At 37.7% G+C, this 25,957-nt stretch overlaps 1 protein-coding gene across 1 annotated transcript in view; it reads left to right on the top strand.

Moving 5' to 3' along the window:
- HDAC4 (histone deacetylase 4) overlaps nt 1–25,957 on the top strand; it is a 60,510-nt gene that overhangs the window by 19,670 nt on the left and 14,883 nt on the right. The window contains exons 5-8 of the mRNA XM_072306541.1: nt 3,313–3,430; nt 7,087–7,316; nt 11,299–11,481; nt 24,371–24,540. Of these exons, the coding sequence (XP_072162642.1) occupies nt 3,313–3,430; nt 7,087–7,316; nt 11,299–11,481; nt 24,371–24,540 (701 nt within the window). The remainder of the gene's footprint in view (nt 1–3,312; nt 3,431–7,086; nt 7,317–11,298; nt 11,482–24,370; nt 24,541–25,957) is intronic.

Here is a 25,957-nt window from a genome sequence, read left to right as displayed (position 1 = left end):
TTTTTACGGAATCTTTACTATGAACCAAAGATTGAACATAAAATTGGATTCCTTGCCCCAAAATGACCTTAAATGCCAATTTTCGAGTAGATTCGGCGATAATATATCGTCAAATAAGCGAATGTCCCGTTTTGACACCTTTCCGTCCCACTCCGCGCTCTACACTTCCATCACTCTTGCTTGATTCGTTGACATGCTCTTATGAATCAAAATTTCGCAATTTCCAGTGGTTCCAATGAAAACTTAAGATTTATTACATCTTTGTTCGGTCAATAGGTTCCTCAAATACTCCTAGAAGCCTTTTTGTGCTTAGTCAATTACTTGTCAAAATTAGGGAGCAAAATTAGAAAATGTGTGTGATGACATGAGGAAAGCCATTTTAATCGGTACCCTGCTTATCTGGATTTATCCTCGACTGCTCAATTCAAACTGAGTTATAGTAGTCTCATTGTATTTTAGAAAAGTTTCAGAAAATTCTGTTTGACAATAAACTTTCGTCTGATAATCTTAGCTCTGCATTTTTCCAGAAGATTGAATAAGATAGGGGTGACCAACTTTAGGATTGATCAGTTTGAAAAGTTTATTTGCAGTTTGAGTGTCTTAAAAAATCAGGGTAGTAGGTGTCAGGGAAAACGGAAATTGTTAGGGAACTTTGAGTAACCAGGAAAAGTCAGGGAAATTTCACGGAATTTTTGTAGCACATTCTCTTCTGATGTACCTATGCCTGAAAACGGTAAACTACAGGTGTTTTGCGGATGACAGCCATTTCGTCATCCAGTTCAAAATATGAAACAACGATCGAAGACTTACAATCTTGTCTGGAAGATTTTCGAGTTTGGACTGTAAACACCCGTACTGTGCTGAATGCCTCAAAATCGGAGAATCGAGTATTACCCTGAGGCCATACGTATACACTCCCATTCCTAATGTTTTTAAGGCAAAATACCTTGGCCTTATCATGGATCCTACATTAAACTGGAAAACATATTTAAATATTTGTCTTCTTCACTATACTGACCTAAAAGAAACAGATCAAGTCAAAACACGGACAAAGGATGTGACTGCTCGGTCGCCGATCAAAGTTAAAGTTAGACTTTAAAATTTTGATTTGTAATCCAGGATAAGGCCAATCTGGGCTTATGGTTGTCAAATGTAGGGCTGTGCATCACCCTCTAACGTCAAGCAGACAGAAGCTCTTCAAAACATATTAAGACAACTCGTTGGGGTCTGATGGTATGAGAGAAATTCCGATATAAGAGGTGAACTCCGCAGAGAAAGCATTGAGGCATTCATCTCTAGGATCACGGTGGCAAAATTTTATCATTAATATAAACTTCGAAGGATTCTGCCTTTTTCTATTTCACTCGAGGGGAAGTGTCCCCTCCCGGACTCTCTTCCCCACCCGGTGACTGACGCTGCGCTGTGCTGAACGGTTCAGCCTGAACCTTTCCCCTACGTCTGACCGTTCCCCACTCCTCTGTCAATCGAACCATATGCCACCGCTTACGTATTGTCGCTCGCCCACCCAGGTACCTAGCGGCCAGCGGTCAGTTGATGATAAATCTCGCTCATGCTCCTATGCAGCTACGCATTGATTACGCCAGCTAATTACTTTCTAATAATTAGAATTTCTTCGATAATAGTTTTCTTTATTTATTCGACTGTATTTTTTTCTCTGTTCTACTGTGATTTCCTTGGTTCTCTACTGTCCTAAATCTCTGAGTCAGAAATCTGAAGCACTTCGGTATGCACCGAGTACTTCAGATGTGTGACCTGAAATCTTCGGTATATACCGAACTACTTCAATTGTCTGACCCGAACTTCGGCAGATGGACCTTGACTTTTCGGATGCGTGATCCGAAAACTTCAGAGATCCATATGATCTCAGCTTCGGGTTCCATGCACAAATTTTTTTCTCCGTGTTTCCTTTTAGGGGACGCAACTAAAATTTCAGTAAATTTTTTTCAGAAAAGTAAAGAAAAAAAAAAAGTGGCTAACGATGGTTCCTCACCTTCACGTGGTGTTGGCTGTTTTTACTAACAAGTGGGAACCGTCCATTTTAAGATATAGTCTATTTCTTGCCCTGCCATTATTATTCTACAAGTTAATTGTGGAGTGAGAATTTCATAATGTTTTCTATGAAATCTTCAAAATATAGTGATAAAAAATGTGCAACTACTACAAAATCGGCTCGCGAAGCGAGCCGAATGTCACTCGCGTAGCGAGTGACCGGGGGTCCAGGGGGCGTAGCCCCCGGCTAGGCGTTCTGGGCCCGCGAAGCGCGCCCAGAACGGCTAGTAAAAATATAGTCTTGAAATTTCAGAAATTTCTGAAAGATATTGAAAAATTCGGGTCCCTTTTCATGTTTCACAAAATGAAAAAATTGTGATTTTCTTCTATTTTTGTGTATGTGAGTGCGGGTTGCATACTCCAGCCTCTGAAAAATATGCAGTATTTCACAGCCTCGCGAAATTTACCTAATAGACAATGGCGTCATTCTACCTAATTAATTGTCTAATTTTGCTTGGTGTATACCTACGGAGTCATTTTGGAGATAGTATATGATGCATTATATAATGCATTTGAAATTCTAGGTTTCACCTGACTCAAAGCATTTGCTGCTGTTACCCAGGAGCGTTCCAACTCATTTATCGGAGACTTGACCGTTCGTCATCGGAACCTCTGCAATTATGAGATTAGTCCAAAGATCTTTTAGGAATTTAAATTATTGACCTAGGTGGTGCTTCGCGCCAACTCTCACAAGATGAATGCCTTTTTATAAAATCTAAAGCACCTCTCGGTGAGCTCTTTGTGTGATCAAAGTGCCCTCGCTATATGACGTGTAACCCTTCAATTTTGAATTTAGTCCAAAGATCTCTGAGGAACTTAAATTAATGACTCAGGTGGTGCTTTTGTGCCAACTTTTAAAGAATTAAAGGCATTTTTTCAAAACCTCCAGTCCGTCAAAGTGAGCTCTTCGTGTGATTTTGCGGAACAAAGTGCCCTCACCGTATGACCTGTATTCCTTGAATTTTGAGTTTACTCCAAAAATCTTTTAGGAACATAAATTAATGACCCAGGTGGTGTGTTTGATGCCCACTTTTCAAGAATTAAAGGCATTCTTTTTTAAAGTATGGTTATTTTGACTCCAGGGACCTTAAAACGTCTAGAAATGATGAAATTTCAACTTTCTTTTTTTTTTCTTGGAGGATGACAATACTTCCTCTACCCTAGGGTAATGAGAAAGTAAAAATAAGTAAAATAATGATTGTAGTAGAGTGCAATTTTATCTTTGTAATTTTAATGTTTCAGGTTCAGCCTTTAGTCCTAGATCTTCAAGACCTCTCTCGAGAACTTTGTCTAGTCCCCTAGTAGCTCTTGGAAATGAAACATCCTCCTCATTTATGTTTTCATCTCCGAAGATGCTGAGGTAACTTAATTCATTTTATCTCTGACCCATTTACTATTCAGTTTCAATTTGACGATTGTTTTCTACAGAATAGACCATTAGACACTCACATAAAACTTGATTTGTGCCATGAAAATTATTGAAAGTAACTCCTAAGAAACAATTGTTTTTCCATACATGAATTGAAACTGCTTGCTCATGAAAAATAATAATCTCCTTGAGTAAAATTGCACACTAAACATTACCTTCAAAGTCTCTGCGGTATGAAAATATGACAACTGCATTATCAACGCTTTCGTTTAGCTGTTTCACATTGTTAACACTTTGGGGAACTCAAAAGGTGCGGAAGGAATACTGCTTCTTGAGAAGCCTGCTGGAACACTTAAGTCCTCGTTTTGATTCAAGTAGATTATGGTGTTCTTGTGAGGATGAAATTAAAATTTTTTGTAACCAATGTGAATAAAAATGTTACTATCTTAATTTGGAATAATCCTCTTTGAGCAAATTGTGTTTGATGTGAAATATTTGAAGAGTTAAATACACCATCACACACTCACACCATCACACACTCACACCATCACACACTCATATAGTTATACATAGTTACGAGTGCGTCCGGGAGGAAGAAATCAATTTTCTATTCGCATTATTTAACAGCATTCATCCCTCCATCCAGTTTACTCTGGAGGTAGAAAATAATCACATTATAAACTTTTTAGACATGACTTTATATCACGTAAACAACAAGGTGATGTGTAAAAGTACCAGAAACCCATGGCCTCGGGCCGCTATGTCAATTTTTTATCTGTTCAGCCCACTTATCTGAAAAAAAAATGTGGGCCTTAATTTATAGCTTCGCATAATTGGTCTGTCGCCCAGGAAGTTTCGCTTTGAAATGATCAGGGTTGTGAAAACATTACTCATGGAAAACTGCCACTCAGAAAAATTTGTTGACAACATCTTTAGAGGAGTTTTAAGCAATGTAGGTAAGACCTGGGAGACTGACCTTAATAACACTTTCAATGTTGGTTGGAAAAGTTGTGAGCATCCATTCTGTGCCGTATTTTTCTGAGAATCTTTCAGGGTTACACAGAAACTATTCAGACACAGAGATTATCAGGTGGTTCATAAAAGATAAAACACTTTGCAGAGCCTTTTGTCTAAGCTTAAAGCTGAAACCACTAAGTTGGATGCAGCCGGAGTAGTTAATCATATTTCTTGTAATAACTGTGATTTGGCGTACATGGGCCAGACTAAGAGTAATTTATCTTAGAGGTTTAGTGGCCCTAAATATGACCGCAAAGAAGTCATTGCCCTACACAAACACCAGCAGGAGACAGGCCATGAATTTAATTTTGGTGAAGTTAAAATCTTAGGTCATGAAAAAAAAGATTTCCAGCATATGTTAACAGAAATGATTTAAATTTTAAAATATGGGGGAAAGGTGTGTAGTGCTCGATTTGATGTAAGCAAACTTAGTTTCCTCTACCACTCGTTTCTCCAAGTTGGGACATAAGTCCCAATCTTAGCAGTATGTGGCATTACAGAGAGTTGACTGGCACTGCTGAACATTGAATCTTGATGAGGGTTGATGAGGTTGTTTACATCTTGTCAGTCCTAATTTTCGTCGGGGCTGATCATATGGTTTTTAATGTAGTTTTGTTTTTTTAGCCTTATTTTTAATTTTGTATTTATTTCAGCAGTTGATAATGGCTTGGGTCACCAGCCGAAATGTCGTGAAATGTTTTCATAAATTTTAGCCTTGTTTCCCTCTGTTTTTATTGTGTTTTTACTGTATACAGTTATAAATAGTTTTATCTAGTTGTATATAGTTATATGTAGTTTCATCTAGTTATATATAGTTATATATAACTATACCTTTGTAATCAACTGTGTATATAAGTAACTGTGAGTTAACTATATGTTTGATTTTGGCTGTCCTCTATAAAATGCAGTTTTATCTGAGGTATCAGCTTTGGATTTTTTTGTATGGATTTTCCCACACAAGCTAGTAACTCATGTTTAAGTAACTCAAGCAAAGTACAAAAACTACATATTTCGATAATATGTGTAGTGACAAAGTACTTGCCGGCATATTGCGGAAAACATAGTCCGGGAAGATTATCCACGTCCTTATTTTTCTTGGCCTGATAACGGGATTTTCGAGTTGGTGGGCAAGGGCGAGGGCTTTCTGTTGGGATCCCCTCAGTTAAGGGGAAGCTCAGTCAGATAGTCGTCGCTATAGAACCTGCATGGCCGGCCGGCAGAGCGCAGGTGTATAGTAATTGGAGTACCGAGCAAAAATGCACGCAATGGCGATAGCCTTAACTTGATTCTTCTATGCAGTGACAATGCCACTTCATTTCGTCAACAAAGGATATAAAATCGTGAAATTGATGAAAAGAAAATTTTGGAAGTGAACTTTGGATCGATGCTGAATCGACGGTGATTAAAACTGTAAAATTGCGTATCTAGGTTGTTGCGAAATCTCGGCTCCGATTTCATTCTTTACAAGGAGAAATCAAATTTACATCATGCCTTGACATTTTTACAGAGTATTTTTCACATTGAGAGAAAAATTGCTAAAGTTTTCAAGAAATGAAGTTTCGTAGTTTTCTAAGTAGAAAATGAAGTATGATAGAAAATCCTCAATGCTGCAAACTGAGACATGCATTTCTGTGGTTTCATCATCCAAATATGACCATTGCGGTGTGTGTCATTTCAATGAAGAATTGATTCAGGGGGGAATTATTTTTGTGGATATTCTGACAAACATATATCTTGGATTTTGCTATCAATTCTACAAAAAATTTCTAATTCTAGTCAAAAACTCTCTCTCGATAAAATTGTTGTTTCCATACTTTTAAGTTGTCTAAGTTAAATCTCTATTTTTTAGTGATTCTTTTTAAAATTAACAATCTAGTCACGATAAGATTTTAAGTCTTTCAATTAAGCAGAGATTGTTATTACCACCAACTATTGTTCCTAAATGTAGGTAGTAAATTTCTCAACGCATGTGGAGATTTATTCTCCATTTCCAATACCAGAGTGATTTTCTTTCTATGGTATATTCTCAACCAAAGTAGTTTTTCAAAAGCATGCAAAGAACTGTTGTCTCCTAAGTTGGTAGTTATGTCGGCAGCATAGAGAGTGTAGCCCTTGCTAGGTGTAAACCCTGACTCAGGAACCATGTAACATCAAGAATACCCGATCGCCTTCCTTATCCTTTAATAGTTTTCATTTCATTATTATTTCTGTTTGCTCTGTTATGACTTAGTTGAATCAAAACTGTTTCCTTGGAAAAAGCAAAAATGTAAGGACATTTTTAACTTATGGGTTGGTTTGGGGGAGGCAGGTGCTGTCAGGCAGCGGCCAGGTTGTTGAAATTATCGAAAATCGATATCAGATAGGGCTTGGTCTTTTCTTATCTTCTTGACAAAGCCAGATAAAGTTTCAACAATCAGGCTGCAGATAGCTGAAAATGTATTTTGTGGTTTCACATTATTGTACTCGAATTTTCCTCCTCTTTCTTTTTAATCAGTCAGAGATCTTGCATTATATGAAAATGAATTCACAAATTTTACTTGACTTTCATAAAAGAAACTGAAATTGGGATCAGTTTTTAGGATGTTTCTCACAGCTTTCTCTGGATCTAATGATATTTTCAAAAATCGTAGGAGTTCTCAAGGTCAGAGGACTGGACTCTGCTGGGACAGTCTTATGCTAAAACATGGTTGCACGTGCGGTAACAATGCTGAGCATGCGGAGCATGGAGGAAGGTTGCAGAGTGTCTGGGCTCGTCTAGGTGAAAAAGGCCTCATAGAAAGATGTGATAGGATTAGGTCGCGTAAAGCCACCCTGGAAGAGCTTCAAGTCTGTCATAGTGAACCCCATGCTTTACTTCTTGGTAAGCTGCATCTCTCATCAACATGGTTTATGTAGGTACTTGTCAATACTTTAATTGTGCATTCTGAAAAAATAACATGATGATAAATGCCCCTTCATTTCTCAAAGTTTCAAGTCTCCCAAAAGTGGGCCTGAGGAGACGCAGCGGTGGGTCAGTTACAAATCGGCAAAATTTCCGTGAATTTTTTCTCCAAAACTAAAAAGTCTTGCAAAACGCAACTTAGACGGAGCGTTTCCTGCGTGACAAGAGCTGCCAGAAAATGCTTAACATCATAGGGGTGTGTCAACTTAAACTGGAAAGACCCGGAAATTCGCCTGAAAAGCGCCGGAACGCTAAAACAAGACCAACTTTTTTTCACGTCTAGGCCAATTCTTACACTAGCCCATTTTTAATTTTGATGAAAAACCGGTGTGTTGTTCCTTATTCTCTGTAGTCCCCCCTAGCTTTTTACTGTATGTCAAGGAAAGTTTTTCATAGCAAGTTATGAGAGCGGAAAAGAGCGAGGGCCGGGGAAATCGGCAATTTTAAACTACACGTGTAGTATTGATCAACTCCATGCCAACTGTCCGCCGATTCTGACAAGCGTGTGGGCGTGCATCTGTGCATGCTCTACCATTGGACCTCAAATAATGCAGGTATGTTTCAGCACTGTTTATTATAGATGTTGTCTGCATTTTTATTCTTCAAAACCACTTGTATAGTAATAATTTGCCCATTTTTGCAACGAATAAATGAGCTCTGACCTTAGCTGCAGTAAATATGACAACGCTGCCCACCTAATCACAAAAGGCAACAGAGGGAGAATGAAAATTTGTTTTATTGACGCATTTTGTCGACTGTTTAAAAAAATCACATCTAGTCTAGCTAGCTAGACATTTAGTCAGCATCTAGCTAGTCTCTCTTGGGGAGAAACCCTCCTGAGGTTCCGCGCGCACGGTTTGAAATGGCCAATTTCCCTGACACTTGCTCCTTTCTGCTCTCACAACTCGCGACAAAAAAAATTTCCCCGGCACACAGTAAAAATCTAGTGGGGCTACAGACAGTCAGGAACAACACACCAGTTTTTCATCAAAATTAAAAATGGGCAAATTAGGGAATCAGCCTGGTCGTGAGAAAAGGGTCCTCTTTTAGTGTTACGGCGCTTGGTAGGCGATAACTTCAATATAAGACGACAAAACCCTATGATGTTGCACATTTTCGGAAACCTCTTGTCACGTTGGAAATACTCGTCTAAGTCGCGTTTCGTAAAACTTTTTAATTTTTGAGGATAAAATTTGCACAAATTTTGCCGATTGGTAATTGACCCCCCACCGCCTGAAACTTTGAGGAATGATGGGGCATTTTTTAGGAAATCAATAGGTCAAGTCTCAACAGTATCCGCCACGACTGAAAAATGACCTCTTTGGCACGAACCTCTTTCTGATAACTAAGATAAGTCTTCAGAAAATGTGAAGAATCATCAACATGGACTTGAAGTTTGCAAATTTTCCTGTCACTCAGATGCAAAGCATGATCATTTATCATATCTACAGGAAGGTTGAAGAGTGCTGTTTGCTGCTTCTGTGTTACTATATCAACAACAATGTCAGCTGGCATTGCCCGACAGTGTTCATGATTTTGGGAAAGTCAGTGCTTATAACTGACAGTGAATATCAGACTATACATTTATAAATCTGTTTGTATCAGTTACGACGTTATAGCCTCATAAAATTTTTCAGAACCATATTTTCTAACTCTAGTTTTATCTGCTATGTGATTTTTATTGCCAGTTCATAAAATATCTCATAAAGTATCCTATGAAAAGTCAAAGGACTACGTGCAAAACGGGCCATTTGGGGCTCGGGGCCGATACCTTTGAGACTTTCCCTATTCATTCACCTAACAATGCCCCATCTTTTCCCAAAGTTTCAAGCCCCCCAAAAATTTTGGGGAGACGCGGCGGGGGATCAAAGTTAAAAACCGGCAAAATTTTCGCGAATTTATTACTCGAAAACCAAGAAGTTTTGGAAAACGCGGTTTAAACGAGCGTATTCAGCGTGACGAGAGCTTTCAGAAAATGTATAACATCATAGGGTTTTGTCAACTTCAGCTCGAGTTATCGCCTCCGAAACGCCGGAACGCTCAAAAAAGACCCCTTATTTTTTCACGTTTGGGCCGATTTAAAAAAAAGCCATTTTTTTATTTTGATGAAAAACTGATATGTTGTTCCTGACTCTCTGTAGCCCCTCTGGCTCTTTACCGCATGCTGGGGAAATGTTTTGGTCGCGAGTTATAAGAGCGGAAAGGAGCGAAGGTCGGGAAAATCGGCTATTTTAAACTGCGCGCGGCGACGGATCAGGAGACATGTGGCAACAATGCGAGGTCGGCAGAGGAGTGTGATTCGCCGAACTGAGTGGGAGGGGACGTTTTCCCTCCGATCAACGCCGCGCGCGCAGTTTAAAATAGCCGATTTTTCCGACCTTCGCTCCTTTCCGCTCTTATAACTCGCGACCAAAACATTTCCCCAGCATGCGGTAAAGAGCCAGAGGGGCTACAGAGAGTCAGGGACAACATATCAGTTTTTCATCAAAATAAAAAAATGGCTTTTTTTTAAATCGGCCCTAACGTGAAAAAATAAGGGGTCTTTTTTGAGCGTTCCGGCGCTTCGGAGGCGATAACTCGAGCTGAAGTTGACAAAACCCTATGATGTTATACATTTTCTGAAAGCTCTCGTCACGCTAAATACGCTCGTTTAAACCGCGTTTTCCAAAACTTCTTGGTTTTCGAGTAAAAAATTCGCGAAAATTTTGCCGGTTTTTAACTTTGACCCCCCGCCGCGTCTCCCCAAAATTTTTGGGGGGCTTGAAACTTTGGGGAAAGATGGGGCATTGTTAGGTGAATGAATAGGGAAAGTCTCAAAGGTATCCGCCCCGAGCCCCAAATGGCCCATTTTGCACGTAGTCCTTTCATCGCCTGAGAGTGTGCCTGCTCCTCAATTATGTTTGCGGAAAAACACTCTTGTCACCAAAGAGTTAAGGACCCTTTTGTGATGAGATGATCCAACATTTAAAAATAAATTGCTTAGTAAAAATATATGCCTAATAGCAGAAATCGCCTAGTTTTCTTATAACCTATATTTTTATTTTTTAATGTATACTATGAAACATTTTCAATGAATGTTTACGAACAATTTTGAAAAACTGAATGAACAAGGATGGCTAAGGAACAATACTGCCTAACTGACAATTCTGGCGAAATTGACCTAGGTAGCGTTGGTGCTGCATTCTACAGTGCACGATTTGATGCAAGCTGATGTTTTTAGTTTTTTCCAATGCTGCAAAGGAGCGTTGCAGTGTATATTTAATACCATTGCATTCCTAATCTCAAAATTACAAAAATGGCGAAGTTTTTTCTCTGTAAAATCGTCAGTTGCAAGATAGGCGATATTGTTTCTTAGCCATCGATAAGTAATTTTACAAGTTCTCCTAAAAATTCTCGAAAGACTGAATTTTTCTCCTCTAAGCCGGAAGGAACCATAATCCGTCAAAGTATCGAAGCTGAAATCTAAAATAAAAACTTTACCAAAGTAATCAAGGTGAAAAAATGCATGCTTAAGTAAAGGTCATCACCTTCCAGCTTAAATATTGGAAGCACCATTAACACTGAGACACTATGTCGTCAGACATCTCAATATTGTTTAAATATTTTCTCTAAAACTTTTGCACGCAGTTTTATGAAAGTTTCAGAGATTAATCTTAACAAGCAAAGAAATAGTAGATAAAATTTTTAAGTGATTCCGTTCAATAGTTTTTGAAAAGAAAATTGGACAAGTTTGAGAAGTCTGGCAACATAGTGCCTAAGCACAAATGGCGCTTGTGATACTTTGGCTGGAAAGCGTGAATGAATCGAAGTTACTCGGAAAAGAAAAGGTGGAAGAGGTTGTGTCTCCAAACATTCTGTTCTTATTTATCATTCTAATGTCAATGTTTCTTCTTGATTTCAGGGACAAATTCGTATAGTCGACAGAAATTGGAGCCAAGTAAACTAGCCCAGTTACCCACAAGAAGTTTTGTCCTATTACCATGTGGTGGTTTAGGTGTAGATTCTGACACTACATGGAATGATCTTCATACTGCATCTGCTGCGAGGATGGCAGCAGGCTGTGTTATTGAACTAGCTGCCAAAAGTGAGTTGCATGTAGAAAGATTTGCCATGTACTCTTGAGGTAAAAAAAAAAACCCAGATTAGCTATTAATTAATCGTGATCGGGCCTCAACGAATTTTGAACACAAGTGGACTACTCTTTTTGAGCTATACATTGAAACAATGTTTCCAACCCTTTAATAGTTTCTAACAAGCAATAGGTACTTTCAAACTAGTAATAATCTTCCCTTTACCAAAGAAGGGTGACTTGATCTAGTGTCCAATTCTAGAGGAATGCCCTTCATCAACACCCTGTGTGAAACTTATATTAGTTAGATTTTAAAACGCCAGCAGACCAAAGTTTTATCTTGGAGAGTATTTCCATGAAGAAGTTAAATGATCCACCCCAACGGTAGGTTATACCGTGAAATGAACTCCCTTTGTACATATTTGGTATGAATAAAGTTCCTATTTCTCCAGAATTATACTTAAGGATCCTCTGCTATTGTTAACTTTTGAATAATTTTTTCTTCAAAAATGAACTCCAGAATTGTCCATGGCAGGTATAATTATTAGATTTTAGTTGTGTGGTAGGACCTAAAAAAGCAGATGGTTTAACTTTATTCAAAAAATTTAACATGACGCCTGGCCGGCAGAAATTTTAAAGTGAGAAAAAAATCTCACGTCTGTCCCTTTACTTCTCTGCTATTATTTGTACACCGGACTGTCAGTATGTTGTCAATCAAACAAAAATTTAAATTGTGCAAGATGCTTTCTAAAAATCAGAAACTAATTGAACCCCAAAAACACTGAATTGTTTAATCAGAGGCAGAATATTTACTTGAAAAGTCTATTTTCAAAAAATTCCTGCTTATTTTTCCTCCGATTTTTCGTGAAACCTTCAGAAATCTGAAAAAATATGTTTCTCTTAATTTGGCCACTCGTTACTTAAAATGACAGTGCTTGTTTGAGTCTATACAGTAAAATTCGATGGCATACGGTGCAAAATGCAGAATTTATGTGTGGGACAGAGGTGAGCTTCCACATTTGAATGGGTCAAGAGGTATGATAAATTCAATTGATTTTTTGTAATTCTACGGATTTTATACTACTCAACATTGATTTTCTTCTTGATTCATTGGGTAAATAAAATATTATTAGGAGACGACAAATTGAGTCGGCAAGTATGTCACCCAGCTAAAGGTCTGTCCCGGGTTTCTGCTTTGAGTTAAATCGTGAACAAAAAAGTGTTTGGTTCCAGTCGAAATGTATTAAACGTGGTGAATCCTCTGGGCAGAAAAATAGTTTAAAGTTAATAGTTAAAGTAAAAGCAATAGTTAGTAGTTAAAAAAGCTCACCTCTACCCGCCCGCCAATTCCGGTAAGAATTGGTCATTTGTTCAGTTATTTGTTCAATATTACACGTGATGTTTATCCGTTTAATATTTTCACATTGGAAGTCAGGAGAATTTACTAGGAAGCCATGGACTGGAAGGAATCCATGGTTAAGAGCAGATCAGATGTTTGACATTTCCAAACATTTGGTGTCTTGAGGGTTTCTGCTCTTAGTAAGCATGCCTGGATTTTAGTTGAAAAGATACCTGACATTGTATGTATCCTTTTTATGGCAATTAATCGAGTAATTCTTTATGAGTGTTTCGAATCCTTAACTCTATCCTGTAGAATCTTCACCTCTGTCCCACGAATTCACCACTGGCTGGGTCTAATTTAGGACACAGTTGAGCGGGACAGAGGCAAGAATTCTGCTTGTTTTGACTTCAAAATATAAAGTATTTTTGAATTATCTTCAAGGCAATATGGAAACCTTGCAGGGATCAACATTACACGTAATATTAAGCAAATCCATGTAGAAATAATCGGTTCTTACCAGAATTGAAAGCTGGACAGAGGTGAGTATATTTTTTTTTCAATACTTGACTCTATTTTCTGCCAGCAAAATTCACCACGTTCAGTGCATCACAATCCTTCGATGCAAACAACTTTGAGTTCACAACACACCGTTGTTACAACTTTGACCATTTTAAGTACACACTCTTATCAAACAGGACTCCAGGCGGTAGATACGCAGGTATGGTAGATGACCAGACACCCAGGAAAGATCGTTAGTTATAAAGGGGGTGACACGTCTGCAGAGTCGATTTTTGGTCATATAATCCTTTATTCGCTCAATGAATCCAGGTGAAAATCAAAGTAGAGATGTTGAGTGAACGGAAAATGACAGCTCTCGATCTTTTAGTCCATTTTTTTATTCATTCTACTGTCGTTTACATTTTAAAGAAATGATGAGTGACTGGGATAGAAGTGAGATTTTCTGCCGTATTCTGCTTCCGCCGAGAAATACAGAACTTTTAGTGATGTCTTAGCGAATGTTCTAAGTTCGCAGAACCACCCCACTCAAAAAAAAAAGCAGTTGACTTACAATCCTTTGAGAAATAGATGGCTGAACATCCCCAGAGACAGGAAAACCAACGATAGTAGAGACGTTCCCTTCTTTAGCCAGTATAGAGATATCTCAAGGAGCATAAGCATGCAATTCAAAGACGGGGGGGGGGGGGGGGGAGGGCTGGTTGTAAGTGAAAAATTCGGAAAGCCACTTTAGTAATATTTTTATTTATTAAAGCCTGAAATTTACCAAAAAAAAAAGGGAAAACTTTCTGCCATTTTCAAGACGTAATCGTGTTGAGCCTGTAGAGATCAAAATCTGCTCACTCGGTCATGTTGTTAGGGCCACTAGTGAGTAGATGAAAATGAGCCGTACTTGAATTTAGGCATTGTGCGAGTTGAGAGTAGAATTTTCCTTGTTTTGGGTCTCTATAAGTGTTTATAACTTTCTGAATACTCAATAGATCAAAACGAAACATTTCTGCATCCACGTCCATAAACACCAAAATTGTTGGAATTCATTAGGATGTTTGCGCACAATCTAAATCTGATGGCACTTAATTTTAAGACAAAGGGACTTGTGCATGTGTCTATGGTTGGCTGCCACCTTCTTTTTTACAGACAGGAAGCATGGTTGCTGTATTAAACAGATGCACACGGCCAAAGGCTGACGCCACCCACAATTTTAGAAACTGCAATTCTATTTACCTATATACTTTTTACCTTGTTCTCCAATTCCAAAATTTATGTAGTGTTGTTTCAGTCGTATTTTTTATGGAAAACTCTGGTCTATTCAGAGTGTTTCCTTCCTCCTGCTTAACATTAAATATGCCAGAGGGTCTCTTTTCTTGTGCTCAGGATGTCTACAAGTCAACTGAAGTCTTATAACATTGCCATAATTTCATTTTGATCTTATAGTTGTATTCAAGTCTTATAATATTGCTAAGATTTATGGAGGATGTGGTTAAGGCCATACGAGAGCTGAAGAACAGTAGAGCTCCAGGTCGGGGAAATTATGTACCTGCACCGTACGCTTGAACTCACTTTTTATGCGACTTGAATGTACATAAAAAATTCAAGTTGGAGGTTGTAGTGGGGTACTCCCTGATGGGTTTTTGGGCAATTTCGAAATAGGTTGTTGGAGCTCCCAGAAAAATAATCGCATTTTTGTGGTTTTTTAGGGGTAAAATAGCAAAATTGGTCTTGGGGCGACAAATCAAATTCCCTCTCCCTCATCCTTGCCTTAACCGATCTGAAATTTTAGTATGTTTTCACCTGGTATAAGATGTGGCTTCTCTGAAATTTTCATGCTCATACAATGATTTATGCCCCCTGCGGCAGCGTTGCCAAGTTGCGAACTCCAAAATATTTTAGATTTAGATTTATTTATTTGTTTGTTTCTGCACAAATAGGCCAATGCAAAAATGTCAAGTTATACAATAATATTTAAATACATTTATGAAGTAAAAGAAATAAATAAATCACATAGTCGTAGGTCAAACTAAGATTCAATCCTGCGTGTACTCATTAATTTCATAGTACTCGCCGTTAATTAGATATTCATTTAATTTCGCTTTAAAATTTTTTGCATCATAAATTTTCTTTAAATCATCTGGGAGTTTCAAGAAGAAGGCATGGCCCCTTCTTAAAGTGGGGCTACCCTTCACTGCAGCCGTTATACCAGCATTTCTGGTGTTTACTTGGCAGTTGGCATTTGAGTTTCTTGGATCTAATTTATTAATAACAAAATTCATGATAGATCGAAATATCAAGAGGGATGGTACAGTAAGCAGCCCACTACTCTTAAAGCGAGTTCTGCAGGAATCATATGGGTTTAATTTTAATATAGTCCTCAGAGCTCTCTTTTCGATTCTGAAAACTCTTTCAATAAGAAATTTACTACACTGATCGAATTTGATGATAAAATGAAGGTTTCGAAGTGTGATTTCCATTCAAAATCTCACTAGAAATGTGCAAGCTGAGAGCTTTCAATTAGAAAAGACATATTTGAACAATTTAGAGTTGCAGTGTTGCCAGCTTTCGATTTAAAATTCGTCAAAATGACCCGAATCGCGTTGCAACCTCAAGCGCTGGATTTTTATTTCGTTCAGAATTGGTTAAAACGGTTCTTCTGTACGCTATGCATTTAGGTACTATGAAAATTATGCCATTACTTACTTGATGGGTGCAGCTGACTCAAAAAGAGAGGACGGATAAAGCGATGAGTTGGGGGAAAACGAGCGGTTCGGGTTGACAGAAAGTTCTGAAATCTACTCCATCACTAGAAAGTAGAATTTGAGAACTTTCTCCCACCTCCCAAACCTTATCCCTGTTGCAGTCAATCCTTCGAACATCTTATCTGAAATTTTGCCCCCCGAATTTTTCCCCAAAACATGAAAAATAAAAACACAAATAAAATGGGTGGATAATGACAATTCAAATAACGCTAGAAGTCCCTGAATTCGACCTCCTCTCATACAGTGGATTGGATAGTTCAAATCTGGAAGACTTCTTACTGTAAAGAAAATTACCTTCGACAATTATTTAAAGAATAAAACAATTACAAAAGGTCACAATAATTTTGATTAATGTTGAAAATAAACTCCCTGATAAAAAAAAAAAGTAAACTATATAACGAAATTAAAAATGTTTTGTAAATTTTTGGTTGTATAAGACATGTTTGACATTCCGAAAAGTCACATATTTCTAGACTAAATAAGGAAACATACCATTCATGGCAAACTCTGTTGCATGATATTCCAGACGATCAATAGGCCTCTTGTATTTAGATGGACTCCATCAGGTTTGTTCCAATCATAAAAAGTCTCCTCAAAGTATTTGAGCCTCTCTTCACATCTTTGTTTCGGAAAAATTTTGAATGTTTCTAAGACTTGTACGTATTTTGTGGCAGTGAATGAACCAAGCCATTTATTCATTTTTGAAATTTCTGGAAGTATGCTATAAAACTTTGGAATAGATGGAATTCTTAAAATTCTTACAATTTTGATAAGTTTTCGGCAAATATTTACAATTTTTTTAAATGATATATATTGAACTCTGTGTGCTGACGAAGGGGCCTGCAGTCATTACTTCCCAAAAATATAAACACAGTATATTTGTTTGGCAGTTGATTCAATGTCTTTATTTGTGGTAGATTTTGGCCTATATAATGATTAAGGGTATCAAGGGCTTTTGCTACGTTTGATCCGGAGACTGATAAGTTTATAAATTCATCCTTGGGATCTTTAAAGCGCTCTACGATTCTTTGTAAACGTAAAAAATGGCTGTCACCTAGAAAAATGATTATTCTGCCCGACATGATTAAGAAGCGACAAACTGAAAAAGCTGTGACTAGAACCACCTAAGACAAGCACAAGTGAAAGAAGCTGGTTAAGCGACTGATTACGACTAAAAGAATTTGGAATCACATGAACTTCTCCAAACTGGAGCGACTGTAGTGGAAAATCTTTCGCCAAAGCACATCGTGAGTTCTGCGATAAAGCACGTGAGCGGCAATGAACGATAGTTGAGGGGCAAGGAGGTTGGCGGGAAGATAGACTAGATTGTGATAGCGAGATAGACTTGCATTTCAACTATGTTGACAGATGATCTCAGGATTATTTAAATTTTGCTACTTAAAAAATCGGAGGACAGAATGGAAATAATTTAAAGATTTAAGAAAGAAAGGAAAAATCTCAACTTATTAATGAGCATAATTTGATTTGATGCAAGCCCTTACATGAGCTGTGAGCCATATTTCAAATATTATGGTATCCTACTTCTTAAATATATCGCCGGTGAAACTACCAAACCACGTATCTCGTTTGCGGTGTTTAAAAATCTACGCTCACATTTTATTTTTTTGAAGTAGACCAAATCAATATCATTCCTTGAAATTTTCATGGAATTTTCTCCGCACAAAGAGGAAAAATCACAGAAATTTTCAAGACTGGATGTTAAGTAGTTTTTCATTTAAAAAATAAAGTATGACAGGAAGTCTGCGACGTCGCAAACCGAGATACGTGGTTTGGTAGTTTCACCGTCAATATGCAACAATAATAATAAGTATTATTATATGCTTTCAACTTTTGGCCTTACGTCACAACGTTTCAATCAGTGATGGATACATATGAGTTTTCTGCAGCTCCCATCTCGGGTACAGCATTACCTATCAACCGAAGTCTGGGCTAGTTTTTCAGGTGTCTTTGTTTGTACACCTAGATCATACTCATCGATTACCTTATCATAATCAGAAACGGTAACATCAGGTTTTAATCCTGAAATCGACAACACCATGAGACATGATATTTACACGAGCGGGTGTGGTTACATTTGCTCATGGTTTCTTGGTCAAGTGCGAGGCTCATAGTATGTCATTCGAGATTTTGGTCTTCAATATTGATATTTTTTGTTTAACTTTATTGTAATCAAAAATCATAAAAAAAACACACGATGAGAACCGCCATTCAGTATGCTTACTTTGTTTTAGCCGCGGAAATAAAATGAGGTTCATAAATGAAGCGTTGCAAATTAAAATTAAAACCTTAGTACCCGAATATGATCCGAAAAACGATGCGTTACCTCAAATAGTATGTGCAAAGTGCACTTTGTATATCTTTCGAGGTAAGTCGATAAAAGCACAACCTGATCTATTAAAGTTTGTATTGAAAAAGAAGACGAGGAGTCAACAGGATGATATTGACGAAAAATTATGTGATTGCCCTCTCTGTAAGTTTGCGAGACAACCAACAATTGGATATTTACGAAATCAAAAAGGAACATGGAATGTCACAGCCCCCTTAATTTTTAGAAATGGTTTGAGGGATAAGAAAAAACTGGCTAAGTGTCTAAAAACATCAAATGCGAAAAGCGGTGCAACACGTGTTTAAGTAAAATGAAGCCAGGTTTAACTTAAATGTAGTAAAACATCACTAATAAATATTATCTCTGAGCTAATTGATAGTTCGTGTGATTCAAAAACCAAACAGCATGTAGCTTCCAAAATTATAAAAAAAATTGCAAAAGAAAAGAGACCTTCAACGTCAAAAGAAATGGAGCCTCTATCCTCTTCCCAAAGCCAAGGCAAACCACTCAAAGTAAATTTAAACACAAAACTTTCTGACCGGTCAAAGGAACCCTTACTCTCTGTTGAAAATGTGCATGATGTTAAAAATTCTTTGAAACTCAGTGATCGATCAACTTTGAGCTTTGCTAGAGTCATTAGAATCGCTACAAACAATAGAGCGGCAATTCAAAAAAATTTAAAATGTGCTATTCAAGATGTGAGTCACACACTAGATAAGTTTTTCAGGGCCGAGCAAATCGAATTCTTGAATGAGAAGAAGAAAGTTCAAAGTAAAATTTTAGAAACATTAGTTTTTTGTTGTGATATTAAAGGGTTTTAGAATGTATTCAAAATAAGCGTAATGTTCAAAATATGCGTCTAAAGTTTGGAATTGATGGAGGTCGAGGGTTCTTAAAAGTATGCTTGTCTGTCCTTCCTGAATTTGATGATGATGCCGATAGTTCAGCAGAAAAAGAGAAAAAAGGTAGACAGACATATGCAGAGGGAATTTTAGCCAAGAAATCTTTGGAATCTGGTGTCAAAAAATTATTTATTCTAGCTGTTTGTCCACATGTGCAAGAACATTATGAAAATGTATCAATATTATGGGAAAAATTATGTATGAACGAGTTTGATGCCACCTTAGCTCCTGATCTGAAATTAGCAAATATTATTGATTAAAATAATGAGTCACTCCAGTGCCCATCCTTGTACATGGTGTGATGCTGAAAAATGTAATCTTCACGAGAAAGGTACCTACAGAACGGTGGGCACCTGTAAAAAGAATTATTTTAAATGGGTCGAATCAGGTTCCATCTGGAATGAAGCTAAAAATTCTCAGAATTGTGTCCACCCCGGTTTATTAAAAAAACGATGAAGATAAAATGTTTCTGGATCTCATACCCCCTCCAGAACTGCACCTCCTGTTGGGTGTTGTCAATACCATGTATGACCATTTTTATAAAGAAAAGAAAGAAGATGCTGAGAAGTGGGCGAAAGCATGTCACGTAAAACGTCTTATGACGCATGGTTTGCCCGCATTTGATGAGAATTCATGTAATAACTTGCTTAAAAAGGTTGACATTTTAAGAAATTATTCGATAGGTTGTCTTAAATACGCTGATTCATTGAAAAAGATCAAAGATGTAAAGAAATCTTGTTTCACAGCAAAACTAAAAGCAAATTACATCGAAACCATTGAAAAATTTAAAGAAAGTCACTTGAGTCTAGGTATTCCTGTAACGCCTAAAGTACACGCTGCGTTCTCTCACGTTCCTGACTTTTGCCAGAAGTACCAACGTGGCCTAGGTTCCTATTCTGAGCAAGCAATGGAATCTGTACACCACGATTTTTATAAAGTTTGGGAAAATTTTAAGTTATCCGAAACAAATCCCACTTACAGCAATGCACTTTTGCGTGCTATTTGTGTATACAACTCATCTCACCTGTATAATGTATATTTGGTGCTATTATATTTCAATTTACTGTTATTACCGTTAAATTTTATTTTTGAATAGTTTTACTTTTAAATTAGACAAAGTACTGTTTATTTCTTTTATTCTCTTACTATATAAGAAAAATGTCTTCCTTACTTAGTCCAGAAATATGTGACTTTTCGGAATGTCAAACATGTCTTATACAACCAAAAATTTAAAAAACATTTTTAATTTCGTTATATAGTTTACTTTTTTTTTATCAGGGAGTTTATTTTCAACATTAATCAAAATTATTGTGACCTTTTGTAATTGTTTTATTCTTTAAATAATTGTCGAAGGTAATTTTCTTTACAGTAAGAAGTCTTCCAGATTTGAACTATCCAATCCACTGTATGAGAGGAGGTCGAATTCAGGGACTTCTAGCGTTATTTGAATCGTCATTATCCACCCATTTTATTTGTGTTTTTATTTTTCATGTTTTGGGGAAAAATTCGGGGGGCAAAATTTCAGATAAGATGTTCGAGGGATTGACTGCAACAGGGATAAGGTTTGGGAGGTGGGAGAAAGTTCTCAAATTCTACTTTCTAGTGATGGAGTAGATTTAAGAACTTTCTGTCAACCCGAACCGCTCGTTTTCCCCCAACTCATCGCTTTATCCGTCCTCTCTTTTTGAGTCAGCTGCACCCATCAAGTAAGTAATGGCATAATTTTCATAGTACCTAAATGCATAGAGTACAGAAGAACCGTTTTAACCAATTCTGAACGAAATAAAAATCCAGCGCTTGCGGTTGCAACGCGATTCGGGTCATTTTGACGAATTTTAAATCGAAAGCTGGCAACACTGCAACTCTAAATTGTTCAAATATGTCTTTTCTAATTAAAAGCTCTCAGCTTGCACATTTGTAGTGAGATTTTGAATGGAAATCACACTTCGAAACCTTCATTTTATCAAATAATTCGATAATTTGGAGTTCGCAACTTGGCAACGCTGCTGCGGGGGGCATAGATATTTGTATGAGCATGAAAATTTCAGAGAAGTCTCTTCTTATACCAGGTTAATACATTCTAAAAATTCAAATCGGTCACGGCAAGGATGAGGGAGTAGAGGTTTAAATTGTCGCCCCATGCCCAGTCTGCTATTTTACCCTTAAAAAACCACAAAAATTCGATTATTTTCCTAAAAACTCAAACACTCTATTTCGAAATTGGCCAAGAACCCAGCAGGCAGTACCCTACTACAACTTACGATTTGAATTTTTGATTTTGAATGGAAATCGCACTTAAAAACCTTCATTTTATCATCAAATTTGATATTTTGGAGTCCGCAACTTGGCAACTTGGCAATTTATGATGCAAAAAATTTTAAAGGAAATTAAATGAATATCTAATTAACGGCGAGTACTATGAAATTAATGAGTACACGCAGGATTGAATCTTAGTTTGACCTACGACTATGTGATTTATTTATTTCTCTTACTTCATAAATGTATTTAAATATTAATGTATAACTTGACATTTTTGCATTGGCCTATTTGTGCAGAAACAAACAAACAAATAAATAAATCTAAATCTAAAATATTTTGGAGTTCGCAACTTGGCAACGCTGCCGCAGGGGGCATAAATCATTGTATGAGCATGAAAATTTCAGAGAAGTCACATCTTATACCAGGTGAAAACATACTAAAATTTCAGATCAGGCCAATTTTGCTATTTTACCCCTAAAAAACCACAAAAATGCGATTATTTTTCTAGGAGCTCCGACAACCTATTTCGAAATTGCCCAAAAATCCACCAGGGAGTACCCCACTACAACCTCCAACTTGAATTTTTTATGTACATTCAAGTCGCCTAAACAGTGAGTTCAATTGCACCGTGCCTGTAGAGTTTAAATCAAATATGGAACCTCTAAGTTGTTTCAGTATTTAAGAGACCTGACACAAGACGTTTGGCAGGTGGCAGCGTAGCAATAGAATGGGAGAAGTTTGGGGTGACACATATACAGGGTTATCCTAATGTCCCCCCCACCCGCTCTAACTTTTCACCTAATAAATGTAAAGATTTTAAACTTGGGGGATGGTCTTAGGTTAAAGAGAGCTACTTTTTGGAGTAGGGGACAACAGGATTCAACTTTTTTTTCAAATGGGAAGACCCCCTTTGTGATACCTTGTTCAAAAGAACATAAAAAAAATCTTTTCGCGCAAACCCGAAGTCAATATCTCAAACCGTTTAAAAATGGCGGCCGATTAGAGTTCAAGATGGCCGAAAATTGACACTGGCAGTTTGTCAATGAATTTACGAGAAAATCGGTGTGTATGGGTGCTTTGACATGAGGTAAACGAATTTGATGTTAGATTTTCGAAGAAATCGAAATTTCCAAAATGGCGGCCGGTTAACCCTTAGATGACCAACCGTTTTTACCTACACGTAAGCGTAACCCGCGCCTGCGAAGCCCGTATTGAGAATATATGGTTATTTCATAGCTGCGATGTTTTTACTGTTTTTTGAAGAATCTAATGATTTTCATACTTTATCTTCTATAACCAAGGTCCCAAATTCTCTTTCCACATTTCTATATATTTTTAAGATTTTGAGGAAGTTACATTGAAGACACATTATTACCCCTAAAAGTATGCTTGAATTTGAGAGGGAGGGGGCAACCTTACCCCCCTACCCCCTCCCCCTCCTTCCTGTAGCCAAAATAATTAGTTCTTTCCGATTTGTTTCTCTCAAGGTTTTGCACTTAGATGGTTAATTTTTTTAATTTCATGAAAAGAAAAGAAACGTCTAAAATGTATTGTAGTTATTCATTGAATAGGAATGGAAGGTGGTTATTGGTGGTGATTAGCAATGCACTGAGCTTGAGGACGGCCGGAGAATTCAGGACTGTGAAGAGTATAAATATCTAGGAGTTTAGTTAACTTAGGACGGAAACTTGGATCGGGCTATTAAAGGTCAGAATGTGCAAGGCAAGAAAGCTATTACGATGCTAAATGGGCTGCTTTGGGACCAGAGTATTTCTAAGGAAAATAAAAGAAGAATTTAAAACGTCATCGTGAAGAGTATTGTGACTCGAAGGCAATTGAAGGAAAGAAGTAAAGATATGCTCGGGGCAAGAGATAGACTTTTAACGGAGGTCTGCTGGAATCTTGAGAAGAGACAGAGAGCGGATCCAAAATGAAAAGACGCAAAAGGTAATGATTGTGAAGAATGATATTGTGCCTTATATCAGGTCCAAGCAGTTGGTCTGGTATGGATATGTGCGAAGGATGGCAGACGATCGGTTGCCCAAGCAGGTTTTCTGTTGGGTTCCTCCCGGGAGGAGATGGCGTGGACGTCCGGTGAAAGGTTGGCATCACGGAGTTGAGGGGGAGATCATGAGGTGTCTTTTGCCTCATGATCTCTGGGAAGATAGGGGCAATGGCAGTTGGGTGTCGTAGAGCACAAAGCCGCGCTTCAAAAGCAATTGTTATGTATGTATATATTGCCATATTTGTATCTCATCACTCGACTTTTGGGTCAAAATTCCCAGTCATGCAGCCAACTTACTTATATATGTAAGATTTCAATACTCTGATTGTTGTAGATCCTGCAATAGATTTTCCTTCTAAGAGTAGATTGTTATTTATATCTGTTAATATTTTTTTTTTTTTTTTTTTTTTTTTTTTTTTTTTAATAACCACCTCCAATCAGCATTGCTATAATGATAGGATGTTTACCCTGCAAGCTTTTTTTTAATGAGAGCTGGAAACTGTTTTATTAGCCCTGCAATTGCTTTTTTTTAAAAAAATGTTCTTATAAAGTCATATAAGAGTTTCATGGTTTTGTTCTTGGATTTCCATAATAAATTGTAATACGTTAACGATTTTATGAAAAAAACACATTCGTTGTCTGTCTATCTATCAATCTCTCTCTCTGTTTTCTCCTCCTTATCTCTCCTCCCATCTCTGTATGTATCTACCTATTTCTCTTCTTGCAACCTTGTTTGATGAATGCATAATTAAAAGTTCTACCTCTCTCTTACTTTTACAGCTTGGTCTGGCGATATTAAGAATGGATTTGCAATTGTTCGACCTCCTGGCCATCATGCGGAAGAATCCAAAGCAATGGGTTTTTGCTTCTTTAACTCAGTTGCTGTTGCTGCCAAACTTCTTCTTCAACAGATCCCGGAGTCTCATCGGAGGATACTCATCGTTGACTGGGTTTGTATGAAAACTTCTAGTGGACTTAATTTATGATGTGTAGAGACTACTAAAATTAAGAAAACCGGTGAATTCATCAGGGATTTGATGTTGAAAACTGGAGTTTCCCTTCTGCTCATAGATCAATTTTTTTTATTAACAAGGGGACCTTACACTCATGCCTCCTCAAAATCGAATGGTGTTTGGCCAAATTGCAGTCAATGAAAATCCATTGGACATGTCTTTCAGCGTTTTTGCCAGCCCCCCCCCCCCCCCCCCGTAAAGGGTAAAGTTGACCCCAGTTTTTCGGGGTGCAGCGCGTCGTGCGCCTATCATGGGTTTGTTTGCCTCGTTACTACCCTGAGACACTGTGATGTAGTAGATGGCGGTGTCGGCCCCCACTCTGCAGGTCTGTGGTTCGATTTGTGGCGGCTAGCCACCACTCCGCCAACCAGCGCAGCTCATTGGCTGGAGCTCAACACTGTCACGGCTACATAAGCCGCGAGCGCATCTCTCTTGCTCACTCCGCGCCCGTCGACCACACGGGACTCACGTCGCTCAGCACCCAGCGGACATCATGCAGCCGGCCGGCTCGCCCTTTCCAACGGCCCTTCTTAGGGCTACCACACGATGAGCACCTCTCATGGCTTAGTCCATAGATTTTTGGCCGAACAAATTTTTTTCCCTTGGTTTTTCCAATGCTTTCTCTGATTTTTCCATCCTGATTTGTTAATTGATTTGTTGCTACCTTTTTTTTTCTTTTTCTTTTTTTTTTACTACTATCACTTACATGTCACTGTTTATATGAGTGGTTTTTTGTTCTTCTTCCTTTTTCAGGCAGCCCGGTAAGATTTGAAATTTGTTGGTTTCATAATCGCGGAACATTTACACAAGTTACGAAAATAAACGCAATATACGAGCATGTTCCGAGCAGACTTCCAGAAAATTTCTCATATTTCCACTTCCACCTTTCACACTATGTACAGATACCTCTTGTAGGAGGAAATTGTAGGTTACTGGTTAAATGAACAGTCCTTTTAATATATCAATGTAGTAGTTAGATCAGCAGTGGAGGAAAACTGTGACTCATAAGTGATTAAAGAATTAAGAGTGCCATCATTTAATTGCTCTAAATTTTTAAGTGAGACTGCATCAAATGCTGAGATATTTAGTTGATCTGATGATATTAGATCAACTGTAATGGAGATGTTGCTTGTGCAATATACAAGCATGTTCCGAGCAGACTTCCAGAAAATTTCTCATATTTCCACTTCCACCTTTCGCACTATGTACAGTAATTTCATTTTACATCTACTAGATGTAAGGGCATATTACCTATCGGTCGAACAGCCCCCTTCCCTCCAATGATAATTCTGTGTACATTGAATCTATAACTGACAGTGACCCTGCATTTATTCTCGTAACTTGTTTAAATATT

The sequence above is a fragment of the Bemisia tabaci genome, chromosome 1 (assembly GCF_918797505.1).
Source record: "Bemisia tabaci chromosome 1, PGI_BMITA_v3".
NCBI classification, from domain to species: Eukaryota; Metazoa; Arthropoda; class Insecta; order Hemiptera; family Aleyrodidae; genus Bemisia; species Bemisia tabaci.
Note: the sequence above shows the minus strand (reverse complement) of the source record. Positions and strands in the feature narration are given on the sequence as shown.